At 46.3% G+C, this 18,549-nt stretch overlaps 1 protein-coding gene and 1 pseudogene across 1 annotated transcript; both read right to left on the reverse strand.

The window, feature by feature from the left end:
• Positions 1 to 4,124: 4,124 nt before the first annotated feature.
• LOC144150096 (uncharacterized) lies at positions 4,125 to 10,855 on the reverse strand. Its single transcript, XM_077681908.1, has 2 exons — positions 10,073 to 10,855; positions 4,125 to 4,305 (listed from the first exon to the last, which is right to left on the reverse strand). Exons 1-2 carry the CDS (start codon positions 10,205 to 10,207, stop codon positions 4,129 to 4,131), a joined length of 312 nt encoding a protein of 103 aa, XP_077538034.1. The 5' UTR covers positions 10,208 to 10,855; the 3' UTR covers positions 4,125 to 4,128.
• Positions 10,856 to 14,135: 3,280 nt separating this feature from the next.
• Positions 14,136 to 15,432, reverse strand: LOC144149729 (uncharacterized; annotated as a pseudogene).
• Positions 15,433 to 18,549: the final 3,117 nt, after the last annotated feature.

The following is an 18,549-nucleotide window of genomic DNA, read 5'->3' on the forward strand; positions in this document are numbered from 1 at the left end:
GGTCCATTGTTGAATAACCTTTACGGAACCCTGCTTGTTCTTTAGGTTGACTGAAATCTGAGGTTGCAGAGATTCGGTTAGCGATTACCTTGGTAAATACCTTGTAGACGACTGACAGTAAGCTGATCGGCCTATTATTTTTCAAGTCCTTCATGTCGCCTTTCTTAGGGATTAGGATGATGTTCGCGTTCTTCCAAGATTCCGGTACCATTGCGGTCATTAGGCATTGCGTACACAGGTTTGCCAGTTTTTCAAGTACAATTTCTCCGCCATCCTTCAAGAGGTCTGCTGTTATCTGATCCTCACCAGGTGCTTTGCCCCCTTTCATTTCTTTCAAAGCCTTCCTTACTTCTTCGGTCGTTACTGGTGGGATGTCTATCTCCTCTGAACTACTGTCTCGTTCGGCATTATCCTGTATGTCCCTGCTACTGTACAGATCCCTATAGAACTCCTCGGCCACTGTGACTATTTTATCCCTATTTGTGATGACATTGCCTTGCTTATCCTTAAGTGCATACATCTGATTTTTCCCCACGCCAAGACGTCTCTTCACTGCTTTCAGGCTACTTCCGCTCTTTACAGCGTATTCGATCCTCTTCATGTTATACTTCCGTATGTCAGCTGTCTTACCCTTATTGATTAACTTCGACAGCTCGGCTAGTTCTATTCTGTCATGTGCGGTAGACATTCTCATGGTTTTCCGTTTCCTGATTAGATCTTTCGTCTCCTGTGAAAGTTTACCAGTATCCTGTCTAGCCATAGTGCCCCCGACTTCTACTGCACACTCCGTGATAATGCGTGTAAGGTTGTCGCTGGCTTCCTGTGTCGTAAGCTCGGCTTCCTCGTTAAGGGCGGAATATCGGTTCTGCAGCGCGATCCTGAATTCTTCTACTTTACGTCTTACTGTTATCTCATTTATCGGCTTCTTTCGTACTAGCTTGTTGCGGTTACTCCTCAAATCTAGCCGAATTCGAGATCTTACCATACGGTGGTCAGTACACGTTACCCTTCCGAGCACTTCCACATCGTGCACGACGCCAGGGTTATCACATAATATGAAGTCTATTTAATTTTTTTTTGTGCTCCCCATTCGGGCTCCTCCAGGTCCACTTCCGACTCTCCCGTTTACAGAAGAAGGTGTTCATTATGCGTAGGTTATTCCGTACTGCAAACTCAACTAGTAGGTCCCCACTGCTATTTCTACAGCCCAGACCATATCTCCCAACTGCCTTGTCTCCAGCCTGATTCTTGCCTACTTTAGCATTGAAGTCCCCCATAACTACGGTATACTGTGTTTTTACTTTAGCCATTGCCGATTCCACATCTTCATAGAAGCGTTCCACTACTTGGTCGTCGTGGCTGGATGTGGGCGCGTAGCCCTGCACCACCTTGAGCTTGTACCTCTTATTGAGCCTAATTACAAGACCTGCTGCCCTTTCGTTAATGCTATAGTATTCGTCTATGTTGCCAGCTATGCTTTTATTGACTAGAAATCCCGCTCCCAGCTCTCTTCTGTCCTCTAGACCCCGGTAACATAGGACGTGTCCATTTCTCAGCACCGTAAAGGCTTCGCCTGCCCTCCTAACCTCGCTAAGCCCTATTACATCCCATTTAATGCCCTCTAATTCCTCGATGGCGTAGTATTCCTCGATGGCGCCACCGCAGCGATGGCGTAGAGGTAGAACACCCGCCTCGCGTGCAGAAGGACCGTGGTTCGAATCCCGGTGCCGGACAATTCCCACCGGATTAAAAAAAAATCCGCGTATTGATGGAATTGCACAAAGGGGCCTGGTGCGGCCTGAACCCGGCGACCATTGCCGGTAATGCACTCCCTCACCAGAGCAGTATTGGCCACCCTGGTGTAGTAACGGCCACAACCTCCCATGAATACGCCAATTAACCCTCGGCCCTCAGTCCCCAGCGGCTGCGAAGCAACTGACCACGGCGGCGGTCAGACCTGTGACGCAGCAGAGGGTGCTAAGAATCCCTGGATCCGGACAGGCCGCCAATGGAATCTGAACCTGGCAACGTTTAACGCGCGAACCTTATCTAGCGAAGCAAGTCTAGAGGTCGAGGTGATCGTGGTCAAACCGCTACTCAGGAGTCCCAAATTCCTGTATTGCAGCCGGAGTGTGGCGAGTCACCTTCACTTGCTGACACCTTGCACAAGTCCGAGCCCAACGTCGCATACCCGCTTTGGCGCCGGGCCGGACGAAGCGTTCTGTTATCAGCCGCCGGGTGGCGCGGACACCTGCGTGGGTGATGGAGTGGAAAGTGTTGAATACCACTCGACAAAAATTCAGTGGGACGAAAAGTCATGGGGTTGCCTGGGAGGTATCGCAGGTTATCGTGCCCTGGACGTAGGGAAGCGCCACCTCCGAAAGCATGAGTGAGGATCCCCCACCTTTCAGTCTGGTAAACTCAGTGTCCTACCGCTGAGCCGCGGCCATCGCCTCGAAGTCCAGGACTTTTGTGCCGGAAGCGTTGACGTGAGACAAGATGTCGGCTGCTTCGTTTTCATCCGCGGGAACGTGGTGGATGTCTGTAGAAAACTCAGAGATGAATGACAGCTGGAGAATTTCCCGTTCTAAGTAGGAGGAACTTTTATTGTTGAATACGTAGGTGAGGGCTTGTGGTCTGTCAAGATGTAGAACTCACTACCTTCGAGGAAGTAGCGGAAATGCTTAATGGAGCAATAAATTGCGAGCATATCCCTTCCAAAAGTGCTGTACCGTATACTTCTGCAGGCTTCAGTCGTTTTGAAAACAAGCCCAGTGGCTTCCACTGTGCACCCTCCTGTTGCTGCAGCACTGCTCCGACAGATGTGGAGGAGGCGTCCACCATGAGGTGTGTAGGCGCGTCAGGCAGTGGATGAATGACAAGGGTAGCCGCGGCCAGTTCGCCCTTATCTTTCTGGAAAGCGTTCTGATGTTTGTCAGACCAACAAAATCCTGAGGCCTTTTGATCTTCTCGGCGCAGTAGGTCGGTCAACGGCTGGAGTACTTGCGCACAATACGGAATGAACCACCGGTGGAAGTTTGAGACCCCGAGGAACTCTCTGAGCTTGTGGAAAGATGTTGAAGCAGGAAACGTGTTGACGGATTCCACCCTCGATTCCAATGACATAATGCCTTCAGCAGTGATGTGGCGGCCAAGGAATTTGAGAGCCTCGACACCAAACACGCACTTTTGAGCTTTCAACTCCAGACCGTGCTCATCCAGACGCTTAAAGATTTGGTGAAGTTGCTATTCGTGCTCGCTAGGAGTTCTGCTGGCCACCAAATTGTCATCTAGGTGACTTCATTCATCAACCTTTGAAAGGTCTGCGCTCCATTTTTCAAGCCGTAGGGCATACGGACAAACTCAAACTGGCCAAGTGGAGTTGTTATGGCTGTTTTTGTATGTCCTCCGGTTCGGCGGGGATTTGGTGGTATGGCACAACGAGGTCGGTCTTGCTGTATATTTTTGTGCCCGCGAGCCGTGCAATAAAATCGTGAATGTGTGGCAATTCGTTACGTGAACAGGGATGACTGTTTTTATAGTGTGTGTGTTCCCAAGCGCCGCCACTGGTTCGGGATGGGTCTTGGTTTGTGTTGGGTCAGGAATTTGGTTTGCGTTTATGGGGCGTCGGTTTGGGTATATTGAGGATGGGTGCGAGTTTGGTTAAGGGTTGGTTTCTGGTGCTGAATTTTGCTTTGGTTTTACTGATTGGTGACAAGCTTCGCGCCTAGTGTTGTTCTTTTTGGGGGAGGGACTCATTAGTGCTTAACTTACTACGCATCTCTATCAGGGTTGAAAAGTGAAAAGTTCACAAGAAAATGAGGGTATAATACGTCATTTGCGCACATTGTTATTCTCTGGTAGATCAATTGATACGCTATACATGGATTTTGAGCTTTTGGACCCTCAAGTACGAACGCTATAAAAATGAGTACCGCGCGTTACTCAATCACCTAGTCAGACATGAGCCAATCAGACAATCAGTCAGTCAATCAATCAATGGTAAACTAAAATATTCAATAAATCAATGCCAGTAGCAGTTGCGTTCTACATTGTTTGATACTTTTCAGAAAGAAGCCAGCAATAAACTGCTCGTTTTCAGGGAAGTGGAAAATTATCTGTGGATCCTTACTCGTATCTCGGAGGTCTCGCGTCGTGTGGCGGATCAGTCGTTGTATCGAAGGGCGCCCTAGACTGCACGAGGATGAATGCCACTCCAATGAGTGTCAAAAGTGCCAGAAGGAGAGCTCCAATGACCGAAGCGGCGAGGCGGTAGAAGATGGGTCGGGCGTTGGGCGGAGGACCCTGCAACCAGTAAATAGTTCTTGAGCTCTAGAAAGAGTGAACTTCTTTCGAGCATGAATCTGACAGATTGACTAAATACTGCCCTGAAAATCACAGCGCGACCATCGGTAATTTTTCTCCATATGTTCGCCGAAAGGACGGACAGTCGGAGAAATGTTCCGTTAATCCTGAACCCCTCCTTAGACAAACAGAGTTGTATTGCAAACTTGGAATGGAAGAAGAAGCCTGTATAATACCCGCAGTGACACCCAAATGGGACGTCAAACTTCATATCTGTACACACAGAAGTGGTATACCCAGCAGTCAAGAACAGCAAGGATGGCATGGAGACGCGAGTTCTTTCGTTTTTCTAGATGAATCACGTTCGTTTTTAAAAGGAAAGAGCAGGAGAGAAACTTGCTTCGGGTGGCAACCTATTCCACCGTTTTCTTATATATATTTCGGCTTTCATATAAACAAGGCAACCACAGAGGCTCTGCTCCTCCCTACTTCGTCGCGTAAAATGTGTGCCCAAAATACATGATGACATCGTACTCTTGTGGTGGTAGCTAACTCCGCTCCAACTAGTTGCTGTGAAGATAGCTGCCTTTTAAAAGCACTTATGCTTTGGCACGGACGTCTGTGACGTGGCAGTAGCTGGAAACTTGCGGATAACCCTGTCATGCTGCTTGTTGCACAACACTACACGAAGACTCTCCCTATGCATGCGGCACATCAAATTTAGGAATTGCGGGCTCGTTGAGGGAATTGAGAAAAGAAAATAAACTCTCACGAACACCAACTAAGGCATGGACGCGAGAGTTGATAAGATTTTGAGTGTTGAAGTGCGTTTTTTTAAATAAAAGAAAGTGCAGAAAAATTATGCCCACCTCCGACCAACGACGACGATGTTCAACTACAAAGCTTCCTCGTGAGGGATTTTTTTTTGGTTGGGGATTTGAACTCGCTTATATGTGCTACTCTCGGAGTAAGCACTGATTTTCTACAATACCGACGACAACTCTCCGGTGCGCACTCCGTAGGCCTAATGTTCGGGTAAAGGTGTAAGCGGGAATCGGTACCTGCTGCTGGGCGTTCGTTTCGACAATGTCGAAATACAGCCATTGGATAGACGCCGGCTTCATAACGTGAGCAGTCCAGGTTTTGTTTCGGCCACAGGAGGACTAATTTCTATTGCATTATTCTCACATCATCGTCTTTAGAGAAAGGTGCTTTACTGCAGGGCTTATTGGCATACAATGGCATCAGTGAGGACAGTAAAGCTTCGCTTTGAAACATGCTGCCCTGCCGGTAACCGAACTCACGACCTTCAGAATACGGGAGAGAGGGCATACTAATTTGGCTACCCTGGATCCTGGATGCTGCCCGGGGGGAATAGTGTGTTGGAGGCATAATTGAGGATTACATAAGTTATTTGAGCAGGCTCATTACAAGCGTACCAAGGCAACTTTTCCCTTATAGCAAATACGTACGACTTGGTAAGGTTCATCTCGGGGCTAGTTGGTTCCACATAAATGAAGCTACAGCGCAGTAGAAAACACACACACACAAGCACAACAACCAAACATTCGCAGCGCTATATAAGGAAGGGACATACAAAGCAAAGGGTATACATATTTCCCGCAGCACCGCGTATACTCCATTGTCGCTCATGTATGTGTGTGTGTGTTATAGTGCGCAGTAGCTTGAGTTATGTAGGGCTTGAAAATATCAAGACAATCAAGGGAACCCGAGTAACAGAAAAAAGCAATGGTCTTCTGCGTTATGCGCCAGTACCCTAAAGGGAACAAATGTAGTTAAACGACATTATTACGGCGCAAGAAAAAATAGACCACAACGATTGGAACAAGAGAATAAAAGGGAAGGTACCACCTGCGGAGGTCAGCTGAAATGTTTTGAGCCTGCCAACAGCGAAACTAGCAAAGAACGCGTACCTTGTGTGCGGCTCTTGTGTGGCCCATCATAGTAACACAGAGAACGAGACGACGCTACCGTGATAGGATAATGACGATAATAATGAAAACACACAATCACACCGCTGGACACGTTTCTGTATGTCTGTGCTGTCTCTACTGCGAGGACCTAGGAAGCGTCTACGCTAGCGGGAAGTGTAAAACGTGGTCCCGCACGCAAGTGTGCCTCAGAAGTTGCCAGGATGCACAAAAAGGCCGCACTGCGAGCAGCCCATGCGCTCGGGTGAGTTAAAACTACGACCAGGCCACACCACCGGTTTCGTTGCGGCGCGAAGATTGCAGGCCAGACATATCTAAACCGTGACGATGATATTGTCGCAACAGAAGACATAATCACGACCGCCATACCATTACACACTGAGGATTGTTCAGCTTGAAGTAAAATATAATGCTTTGGCAGTCCCGCATACAGGGATTCTTAAAGGAACCACGAAGACAAAATACATGTTTGTTTTGTTCGAAAAATTTCGTGGTTTATAGTGTACTCAGAGCTTGCGCGGCCGCAAATGATGCCGTATTCACTGAGAAATTAATTTAGGTTAAAATTTTGATTCTCCCGCCACATTGTGTGTTTTCGTGACGTCTACAGAAAGTCATAACAGCGCGTGTACAAAAGAACTTCTACTGCGCCATTCGGCTCTGCAGCCTTGCTTGCTGTCAAACCTACCGGGAGCGCTAGCATACTCAGCACTCCGCCGTTGCTTTGTTTTTGGCTGTATTTACACCTGGCTTGTTTTTGTTACAATAGGAAGTAATTGCTTCGTGAAACCTGCGGTATGCTGACAAACAGGGTCATGTAAGCAAACGTATAGGACAACTCCAAAGTGTCGGACTGTTGAGCAGCTAAGAGAAGCATAGTGCGCCCAGTACCAACAGCAATACGCATCGGTACTTCTATGTTTACGAGTATTTTCGTAACTGTTGCTGTTTACCACACCATTTTTAATGCTGTGAAATAGATATGCATTACATTTAGGCGCAAACAGCTCGTTCGGCAACCTTATACGCTCTGCCTAATTCGCGTTTGCTCTTGCCGGCCTCCGTCTATCGCAGAGCAGGCTGGTATGACATCATAGGTTCGGTTGCGGTAAATGAGCTAGTGGGTCGCATGGCCATTCTTTTTTTCCTAATGATATAGCTTATTTGAAGGAAGTTTACGTTAACAGAGCTGTCAGTATGATTCTAACGAGGCAAACTTTTCAACGAACCAAACTTGTGTTTTGTCTCCATAGCTCCTTTAAAGTGTCTCCCTATATAATTACTCTAATAATACGAATGCCTTATTTCGTTCCTCGGCTTTCTCGTGTGCGTGTCTAAATCAGCCACGGGCACAGAAAAAGGAAGGCAACCTTAGGTAGACCACTGTACGTGGAGTACTTCACAATGCAATGTCGACCATGCGCCGCACACGCATTGGAGCAAGTGTCTGAAATTCACAGGTTTGGCTTGTCTCGGTAGCGATATTTCGGAGCAATCGTCCAACACCGGACCTGTTTTGTACCACTACGTCAGACCTTTGTCCTGCGGTTCATGTTCGCTAGGCGCAGATACTTAGTATACTTTTTTGTACCGTGAGCTACACTGTCTGAGGTTGAGCAGTTTCGCGTGGCTCCTGGAGAGCCGTGCTGCGCATGCGCGAGGAGCAGTGAAGTCACACGGCGCACAGAAAGTTGCTCGCTGCCCGCTGTCTCTAACACACCCCACGCGCCCAGCATCTTCGCCGATATCTGTTCCGCACGTGGCTGCCCGGACCACCCGATGATCATGCGAGTGGTGGCCGAGTGTGGAACCGATGGCTCGTGCGTCGCACTAACACCGGCGTGCGCCTGCGCAACCATCTTAGCTCTAGGGCGACTGGTGAGGCTGCGGAGGAGCCGCTTGATAAATCTACATGTGTGACATAATGCTTACACCGAGTGTGTTTCATTGAAGCAGCAGTAAGCATGATAATCAAGCTAATCCTAGACAACCAGGAAAGCTAAAAATAACAAGATGAACCCTAGCTCACGTACGTATATCCTGGCATAGCCAAGCTCAGCCAAGGCTAATTTTGTTCTCTGCTTGTGAATGCCTCTTAAAGTGCACTTGGTTCGACCCTCTGATTAAGCATAGAAACAACAGGGGAAGACCCGCATTTCCTATTGTCGCCCAATGGAAGTTTTGTCATGATCTTGCAACCCCATCGAACTTTCACTACCTAACCACGTGTCAATATGGCAGAAGATGTGCTAACAAATAGCCGTTGGGATTCGGTAAGAACAGTTAAATTTCACCCATGTTAACTTCATTGGTAATGCTATGTGTTTGTGCATAAAAAAGTGCGGTTCCTTCATTGATTTACAAAGGCTGTGATGAAGTGTCTATTAACAAACTTTTGCAGAGATTAAAGCAATAAATCGTAAACTGCCCACGTGCACTGCCACAAGCAATTCAGAACGTCACTTCGTCTTCCTCAACCGCGCCTTATCTATGAGTGCCCTTATTAATTGTGCCTTTCCCGAGGTTTGTATAGGCTGCCTTTCAATATTGAAATATGAATGCCATAGACGTACTCTTAATTATTAAGAAATACTAAGCTGTTGTTAGCGTATTTGGGTACTATGCAACACTACTTTTTCATGTTAAGGTATGCGTCTGCACCAGACTGTAACAATGTGAAGGGTAAATTCGAAATTTACCGTATTCTCCCTTCGCACAAACTTTTTTCAGCCTTGAGGATTTCACTTAATCTGGACGTCTCGCCTTCTAAATATTTCTTCGCCAAGGTGGTGGTGTTAATTGAGGCAGTCCACTAAGTATTTTGTCGATGCACATAATGAGCGCTTGTAAGGTTCAAGCGACAACTCGGGGTGGGGAGGTCGAAACGTCGACCTAGACTAACAAGTATGCAGTCAGTTTTTGCTAGAATTTCTGGGAACTCCACAATCACAAAGCTACCCCACATATATTTTGTGATTACCGTATTTCTCCCCTTCTCCACACTACTCGAAGCATTTGCTTCAAATGCTTACGGGTGTTTTTACGTTCGAAAGTGCTGACGAGTACAAAATTCGGCGGGCGGATAGTCGTATTAAGACAAGTTGGTAGGCCGAAGCATTCCTCACACTCATCGCACTTTTTTACTAAGTGGTTTTCCCAAGTCTGTCAGCGTGTGAGTTGAAGTTGGCTTTAAGAAGGGATGTCGAAAATTCCTGTGCAGAGGTATGCTCCCATCTAAGAAATATATAGAGAAACAATTAGTTAAATCAACCAAAAAAAACCCAGACGAAACCGAAGCACTAATAATCGGTTGTGATTGCGAATGTCCACTTGTAACGAAGAATTGAAGGTTAAACGTTCGAGAAAAACCGATTACAAGGGAAAAACACCCGGATGAGCGTACTTCCAGATGAGCGTACAGATGAGCTGAGTCCGTCTTCCTGTTTATTCCTCTGTTGATTCCTGTCTGTTTATTTCCACCCCCCCCCCATGTTTAACGCAAGTTTATTCATGAATCATTCATAAATACAGCGAAACTTATAAATACTGAAACTCGCTGCGAGCAACAACCTGAGGCGTCGACTAAGGGAGGGAGCTACTTCTATTGGAAATTTTTTTGCGAAGCACAGAGCGTGCCCTCTCCCATTCTGTATGTCCCATCGAACGCCTTGCAGCTGAGTGGAATTTAGGAATCCGTGTTTTTGTGCGGTGTTCCTGCACCGAAGGCTCTCGCTAATTGAAACCTTCCAGCCTTTTGCGTTAAATAAAAGCAACCAAAGATTATTTTCCCTACAACAGTTTCGTGTGGGACTTACATCTGGGAGATCTTCGGTGTTGAGAGGTTCCACGACCAAGTTGCCTTGTGAATCTTCAGTGAACCTGGGCAGGTCATGCCTGCCCAGCTCGGGGTCTCTCTGCATGACCGGCCAATCGTATTCTGTACGAGACATGTTCTGTAGAATCCCTTAGAGAAACCTAGAAAAGAAGGAAAATGAGCAAGTGATACTTTCATAAAGCGGAATTTTCAGACTTCAGGCTTGTAAATAGGCTGTACTTCTTGGGCATAAAATGCACAAATATTTCCTGAAAGTGAAACTTAAATTATGTTCTGCACACTGCACTAGCCGCCAACATTTGGTTTTCTGTCAAAGAACTTGCCCGCTTTCACTGCTTCCACGAGCGAGGCACAACAAGAAGTAGGACTTCTTTATCGTTTTGGCATTGCTTGGAGACGATGCCCTCTCAAATGTTTAAGTATTTTTCTGCATTACAGCATATTGAAAATCTGTAAATTGCAGGGAATGTGCGGTGCTACCACCAACTGCTGCTTGCATTACGCATCTTTCTCGCAACTGATAGGGCAGCCGGTATAACGTGTAAACATGTTGTAATGTCCGGCATGCCGATGTACGTACAGGCGCTTGGCATCCAAATTAAGACAGTGTCTGTTGTGCCGGCCACCGGCTAAGTCGGCTACGTAAAATGCAGCCGGGACAGCACTACCATTGGCTAACCGCGACGGCATGGCATCGTGCCGGAATGCTTTGCGGGCAGTTTGTATACACTTTCTTCCTGGCTGCATTTTTTTGTGCATGCTGTGTTGGCATGCATTTTATTTCAGTTACTAAGCTAACCCAACGTATAAATTAAAATTCTAACGTAAGTTGAGTCACCCCTTCAAGGCATGTCTTGAATGAACAGAAGAACCTATGACGCAATCCGACAACGGAAGCAAGCGGATACGTATTAGCTAGTACAAAGTTTCTGAATACCCCCCCTCCTTGAGTAAAGCAAGAAAAAGCACAAAGAATAAATCAATAAAAAAAACAAAACCTGCACAAAACACACACAAGAAATCAACGTCTCCTAAACATAAACCAAGGGCTGGTAATTGACGTGTGATCGCATTGGGCCCAAAAATCACTGCTAAATCCTACCACACGTCACAGTGTCCCCCTCAGGGGCACAAATAAAAGTCACAATAAACAAGCCCTGTGAGGCGACAGTGCCGGCAAAACATTCCTGCCCGATAAAGTACCGGCTGCCGGCAATATATGCATTTCGGGCAATGAAATTTTGTCGCTCAGAGTTGAATTGCTGAACCATGACTGCAAGTGCATTATACACTTAGCTGCAGAGCATTTATCCCTGCGTTATCGCAAACAGCACTGCGCAATCACTACATTACAAGTCGTAAATAAATGCTTACCTTACGGTTAACAAAGATAGCATCTCGATTGATGCTAGGTGAATCTTCTTCTTTGTCTCTAAGCTCTCGAGTAGCGGGCTTGCGAGCAGAACGAGAAGAGAGCCACTACACGATTCCAAACTGCCGAATAGGGGATTGGCGACTATTCTCTCAAAACATTGTACGTAATTTTTGGACACGATATCAACATACCAAGCGGTTTTACAGCAAATAAAATTTACTGTCGTGACCAAGGCAGCAGAAAATAAATAATCGGTTCAAGATAAAGCAGTTACTCCCATTTCACTTGCAAAGGCAGCCGAAAATAAATAATCGGTTCAAGATAAACCAGTTACTCCCATTTCGCAGCAAAAAAAATTCCCCGCATCACACAAGTCCGCTCGCGTGCGCTGAAGACGGAATTCAGTTATCCCAATTACCAACTTATTTCTCGCTACAAATTATTTGCATGTCTTCACATGGGTCTCCTAGTGTTTTTTATGTGGATAACGTCGACCACTTTTTTTCCTGCTGCACAGTTTGTGTATCTATTTCTTCGCTTCGCTTTCTTCGCGGTTGTGGTGTTTTTCTGTTGCACCTTGAAACTGTAGAATGCGCCCAGTAACACAAAACCGGCTGAACATACGCTGAGATAATGCTCGAGTGGATAGAGTGTTCTGTTTCTCTCTTCAGCCTAGCGCAACTACCTCGGTTTGAAGTGCGAGGTAGGGAGGAATATGTAGTTCAGCGGACGTCTCGTAATGTGGAGAATATGGTCTTTAAGGACACGGATTCTCTCAATAATTGAAGAAATAACATAGAGGCATTCGACATACGAAATAGAAGACAGCGATAATGAAAACAAAACAAGCGAATGCACAAACGGGTCAAATCTGCGAAAAAGTGAATTACGACTTTGTTCGAGGAAAGTAAACATGAAAACGAAGGATTTTGCTATGCAAGTTGGACCAGAATATTTTAATGTGGAGGGCGGCTGGGGTTGGCATAATAGTTCATAATAACAATGAGCATAATTTTAAAGGATAGAAAATACAGAAAATAATATTAGTTAAGGATAAAAAAGCTGTTTATTGCGATGACTCGGGCAACTAAATTGTGTAAGCTCTCCAAAGTTTAGCTGTCGAGTGTCTTGAACGAATCACAGCTAGGTTCAAAATGTGGAAGTACAAATCCGGGAATGATGTCCTCTTTCTGTATTTTGAGACACCCTTTCCTTGGACGACGAATTAAATGTCTGGCAACATCTGAGGAACATGTGGAGTGGACATGTCTTGCTGCCATCTGCGAGCTGTCAGTAAGACTAACTAGACATTAAGCATGCAACAAATCACTGTCGTAATTCACCCTCGGCACCGACGTCTCATGAAAGTGAATTTTGAGGGCTGTAGACAACGTGGGTTAGTCAATAAGTTCTTTCTTTGCCCTTGGTGCTGCATGGAATGGAAGCCGCTTTGGGTATACGAGACTGTATTTGTAGCCTGTCGGCACCTTTGCTAGACTGGCTCGCTATAGGTGCTGAAGCAAGAGAAGGGCTGATGGAAGGACGGTAAGTACCCCAACCATCTTCTACACAACGAGAAGTCTTTATATAGCTACCCGGGGATGTCCGACTCGGGAACGTCAAATATGGTACAGCTTGCCTAAAAGAAGGCAGTGCTTCGGAATACTGAATGAAGATACGAAGCAAAACGGAAGCCGCGATGTTTTTTGCCGTGTAGTATAGAGCCACCACGTACACGCATGTACGCCTTTTCTTAGGCCCCTGTGTGAGCGCAAATACCTTTTCTTTCACGCCCCAGTAAGCCAGTTTGGCGTTGCTGTCTACTTCAGGTCGTAGGAAGCCATTGGAAGAGAGCTGCATCTGTCTCTTTAGGTTTTCTGCCGCATTCTTAGCTACGTCTTTTCATACGTCACCGAGTGCTTTGCGCCTTTGAACGGCAGCCGGGGAGAGGTGTGTTCTTGCCCAGAAGCTTCGAGGTGTTGTGAAGCAGCTAAAAGGGTGTCGTGGTAGACGTGGCTTCGTACAATTTCAAACGCCCTGGTTGCTGAAGAAAGTATTGATTCCGCCGGGATTGTGGTGAGCTGAGGGTGGTCTACCATGAGACGTGATTTACAACCTGTCAATATTAGGGAGGTATGGTTGGGTGAATGATACATGCTAAATTTAACGTTATATTTCTGAAACGCTTCCAGATACTTGCATCAAATTTGTTTTGCGCCGACAAGACGCCACTGAGTAATACATGAAACACTTTGTCTTGTTCTAGATTATGTATCTTCCTTGTAGCCAACTCCCAAAATTTCAGGTGTGTTTGTTAATTCAATGTACATTTTCTCTGGAACAAAATGGAGGAACGTGATGATATCGCGCCATGATATTCTAAATAACCATTGGTTTTATCTTCACTAAAGAGATTTGATACCCTACCTGGAGTACGGGCGCAAAAAAATAATGTCACTGCCTGCACACAGCTGTACGGGGGGTCGTGTAGTACACTTTTTTTGCAGTATTAATATTTAAGTTAACGTAGTTATTTTAGCTCGGAATATTTATGATTCGTTGTAGAACATGTGTGCAAAATTTAATTGTAATCGAATCAATACTTCCCGAGAAAAGGTACATTTTGGAAAAAAATGAACTTTTATGTTTGCGTACTGCTCAAGTATGCTTAAGATAAACCAGGACAATACATTTCACTGCTGGCTTTTTAGAGGTGTCTCTGAAACCTTTCTTGGGGTTCTTTTCACCCATCGTCTGTCTTTGCTTTTGACGGAGCTATAGAATTCTGTCCGGTCAACACGCTCTTTATCCTTCTTTGAAACGCCATGAGGATTGCGCGAAACGACGACACAAAGAGGAGACAACAGGACAAGCTTGTCGAACGCAATGTCACAAAACACACCTGGAACAATTACAAGGACCTCCAGAACTGCTTTCCGTGTGGAATTGGCTACAGCATCGTTAGTTGCGGTTTTCACCGGGTCAGCGCTGACAAATGTTTTCTTGGGGAAGCGGCACCAGATGAGTAGGTTGAGTGACTCATTAGTGTTCTGGGTTCTTCCATGGAGACATTTCCTCCGAAGACCTGGATCTGATACCGCCTTGAACACTGGTTTGAGGACATGCACCACGGCCACAGGAATGTTGTGTTTGTGGGAGTAGTTCAGGCTTCCCTCAACAAGGCGCCGATTATACCCACACCATGGGGATGGTCCTTTTGGGCAGAGTCCGTGCTGGGGCTTGGCATCTGATGATAACTTACGAAAGTATATTGCCCACACAGCTCGTCTTATGTTATCTAAACTATCTTCATTTTCCAGGATGGCCTTTCCATAGTAAACATGAAGGGAGTCCATGTACTTTTCTGAGAGGCGTCCTTTCCCTGAAAGTGGCAGACCATCGGCGAGCTTTTTCCCCTTCCAAGTTTTCTTGGTGTTCCTGAGCCTCATGCCCATTCGCTTCTGCACATTTCCGACTCATTCATGCTTTTCTATGGCCTTCTTGTAGGGCTGTGAGTCTCTGACAGAAATGTATGCCTTAGTGTCTCCATCACCCCTGTAACCTGTGTGCGTTTCAGCAGAGCGTCCAAAATGTTTTACAGCTCCAGCACATTCCATCCCTACAGATGGCCCATCGTAGGTAACTTTACATTCACTCATGTTGTCATCTGTATGAAGGTTGCGAGCACATATGTGGCAAAACTGGATTCTACTTCAAAGTCCATCACCTTTTCTGCGTCAGCCGATATTGCTGCTACGACACCATGTAGTGAATAATAACCACGCTTCATCCATGTTCCATCCACCGTGACCACAGTTTCCAACCCTATATCAGAGTCGAAGCCCTTTTTTTTCAGTTCTTTGGCAGCTTTTGCGATACTATTTCTCACTGTAGTCGTGGATGCCTCAAGAAGGCTTGCGTTGTACGTCGCAAACTTTGTTGGCGGTGGCGGTAGATAGAGCACATCACACATGGTGTGACCCGATGCCAACCCTTTTCCGCAGGTGCGAAGGACGTACACGAACCTTTAATTCACATCAAAGATGTTGCCAGAAGTGCACCTGGATGTCTCGAGAACATTGAAAGCATTGCACTCGCTGCACATGACATTTATGGAGGACGCCAAACCGCTACGCCGGTCAATAGCCTCTTCCAAAGTAATTTCTCCCTTGTTGCACTTTTTACACACAGCTACGTTATGCAAAAAGCTACTCAGAAGAGTGAGGTCGATCACGCAGTAACCAGTTTTACTTCCGCCGCCTAAGTAGAAAGACGCACCACTATGCCTCAGCTAGTTTCGTGAAGCTTGCGCTTCGCAGAGCCGGTTTCTTGCTGTCTTGCTTGGTCGTAAACCGACTAGCTTTGAAAGTTCTCTTTTTTTTATCCTTTTGTTGGATAATCATGCCATCTTCCTATATCGCAGTGCGTTTGAAACTCGAAGCATAGGCAACGTGACAACGACCCTAATTGTGGGAACAATCACAAAACCGGTACATACTACAAGAGCACCACTAGCGGAAAGTCTCTTAAAGTTAGTAATTTCAAAAAAATACGACGATTTTATACACTACATATATTAGAAACACAGACGCAAGAAAAAAAGGGAAATATAGCAGCGAACCGCGAAAAACAACGCTAAACATACCGTCCTCTGAACCGCTGTCTGAAACGTGTCCCCAATTTTTAAACGGCAGGGCGCGCGGCACACTCCGGCGCGGCATTTAAACCGTTTCGAGCGGGCGCTTGACGCCGCGCTTCCACAGGGTTGTTCCTCCTAGTGCGCTCGATGTTTCTGCGCAAAAATTGCAAATTCATTTTTCTTGGCCGGGTTACCCTACCAATACCCCCTTAACAAAAGTGCATTAAAACTCGCAGAGGCCACGCCACTGGTTACTGTAGACAGCCGTGGTAGACACAATCCATGACCAACACGCAAAGCAGCCAAGGTATATCAAAGGGAGCCTCATTTCTCGTTCTGTAGTTGTATAAACATTGTAAGTGAAGCATTTTTATATTTATGTCGCCGAGAGGGCGGGAGTACGCCATTTCTTAAAAAGGCACACTGGCGAGACGTGAAACAAACGCTTCCTTTCAGGAGCCCCTCACTGATGGCTTTCATTCTGGTCGAACGTTGAGCTTCTGGAGACCTAACTGCGGGGTTTAATTTTCACTTATGGATTTTTATAGACTCCTTGAGTGTCGCTTAATTACCCAGGGTAAGAACGCGTTGAATTGCGTAACTATCGGGCTATTCTAGCGGAACATCTGTGTCCCTTAAGTCTGTAGGACGACTGTGTGCCCCGAAAGGACAGTGCATGTGATTAGATAATGGTTTAATCACCGGAGCATTCTGGATACCGGACTTGATATTTTTAGGAGGGAGCTTCTCAGATACGAGGGGCAGCTGCATGGCCTCTTGTCCACTTTGCGAGGGCAGCTGCATATATTCAACAATAAGTATAAGCGCCAACTATGGGTGGGGGGGGGGGGGGGGGGGCGATGAAGGCAGGCTAGCTTGGTTATATTGAATAAGAAAGGAATCACGAAAGCGAAACCTAGTTCGTGTCATCGCAAGACAGCTTCTTTGCGGCTCTAATCACCATGTGCACTTGCAAATAAGGAAGCACAACATAGACCCCCTCCTTGCAATATTGGGCCCCATCTAGAAAGGAGGCATCTGCTATAAAAGATACTGTGAAGCGCAATGATTAGAACCCTACGTTTTCTTAGCAGAAGTTGCCTAAGAATTGAGTACTCGATTGCCACTGGGTGAGACAGTGGTTCAAAAAAAGAAGGTTCACTTGAAACCGAGAAAGGCAAATTAGTGGAAACTTGCCAGGCCGGTTGATACATAGAACATGGCGTATCGATAAAACTGTTATGGGGGGACCTTGACCCGCAACGCATTTTAATAGAGCAATATTTTCCTGAAGCTATAAAAACATTCCACTATGTTATAAAGTTTTTAAAGCGATGTTCTTCTAACATATGTTCTGCTGGAATTCGTGCAGTCATACAGGACAGAAAAACTGATACTGATTAGGTGTGCAAACCATTGATTACAATGTGAATGTGATATTCGGGTGGGTGCAACACTTTTATAACTGCTTCGAAAGCTTGTCCCAATACCTTATTTGGGCATTCTAACCCGCACCTTTGGTCCCTAAAAGTAGCCTCCAAAATTTGCGAGCGCGTTACAATCGAGCTCAAAATAGAAATTGGCTTTCAGTGTTTATCGGTATTGTTTCAATGGCAAGAGTAGCTGAATTAGCAAGGTTATGAAGCACAAGGTATTCTTGCTTTAACGGCTACGTGCGGCAAATAAAATGTCTTCGGCCAGATACCTGGTGTCATGCCTTGTACACCTGCAGTGTTACCGGTTCTGTGACAACCTCTGACTTCTGTACCCCTTCGTTGTCGTGCTTTCCTACTTTTTGCTCTATTCCCATCTTTACACCTCCGTTCATATGCCTCATGGCAAAATCCCGAAGAAAGGAAAATCCGCGCATTAGAATCAAGCAAATACGGTTCGCCCTCCGGAAAATGTGCTACGTACTTGATTCGCCGTAACACGATGATATAACTCACGCTACTTTGCAGGATGCAGATTACGGGCAGTGATTTATTTTTTGTCGACCCTCCTTGTAATGGACCTGTGAATAACCGTGGTGTTCATGATGGCTTGGCGCTACGTGTGGAATTAACAGCTGGCGCCACACGAGGTCGCGGGTTCGATTCCCGGCCGCGGCGGCCGCATTTCTGATGGAGGCGAAAAGCAAAAACACCCGTGTGTTCGAGATTTCGGCGCACGTTAAAGATCCCCAGGTGGTCAAAATTAATCCGGAGCCCTCCACTACGGCGCGCTTCATCGCCTGCGTTGCGTCGGCGCGTTAAACCCTACAATCAATCAACAGCTGGCGCCACGCAGTCAACCCGACTGCTATAGGGCAGGGCCCAGCCCACGGTATATGAGAGCGGCCGGCCAGAGCAGCCCCAAACGCGAGGCTCCACGAGTTTGACAAGTGTCTACCTCCCTGATGTGGAGCGCGGTGAACCTTGAGCAGCCGACTACATCGAGGTAC

Source organism: Haemaphysalis longicornis, unplaced genomic scaffold (assembly GCF_048455015.1).
Source record: "Haemaphysalis longicornis isolate Haplotype H1 unplaced genomic scaffold, Haemaphysalis longicornis Haplotype H1 scaffold_8, whole genome shotgun sequence".
Lineage (NCBI taxonomy): Eukaryota > Metazoa > Arthropoda > Arachnida > Ixodida > Ixodidae > Haemaphysalis > Haemaphysalis longicornis.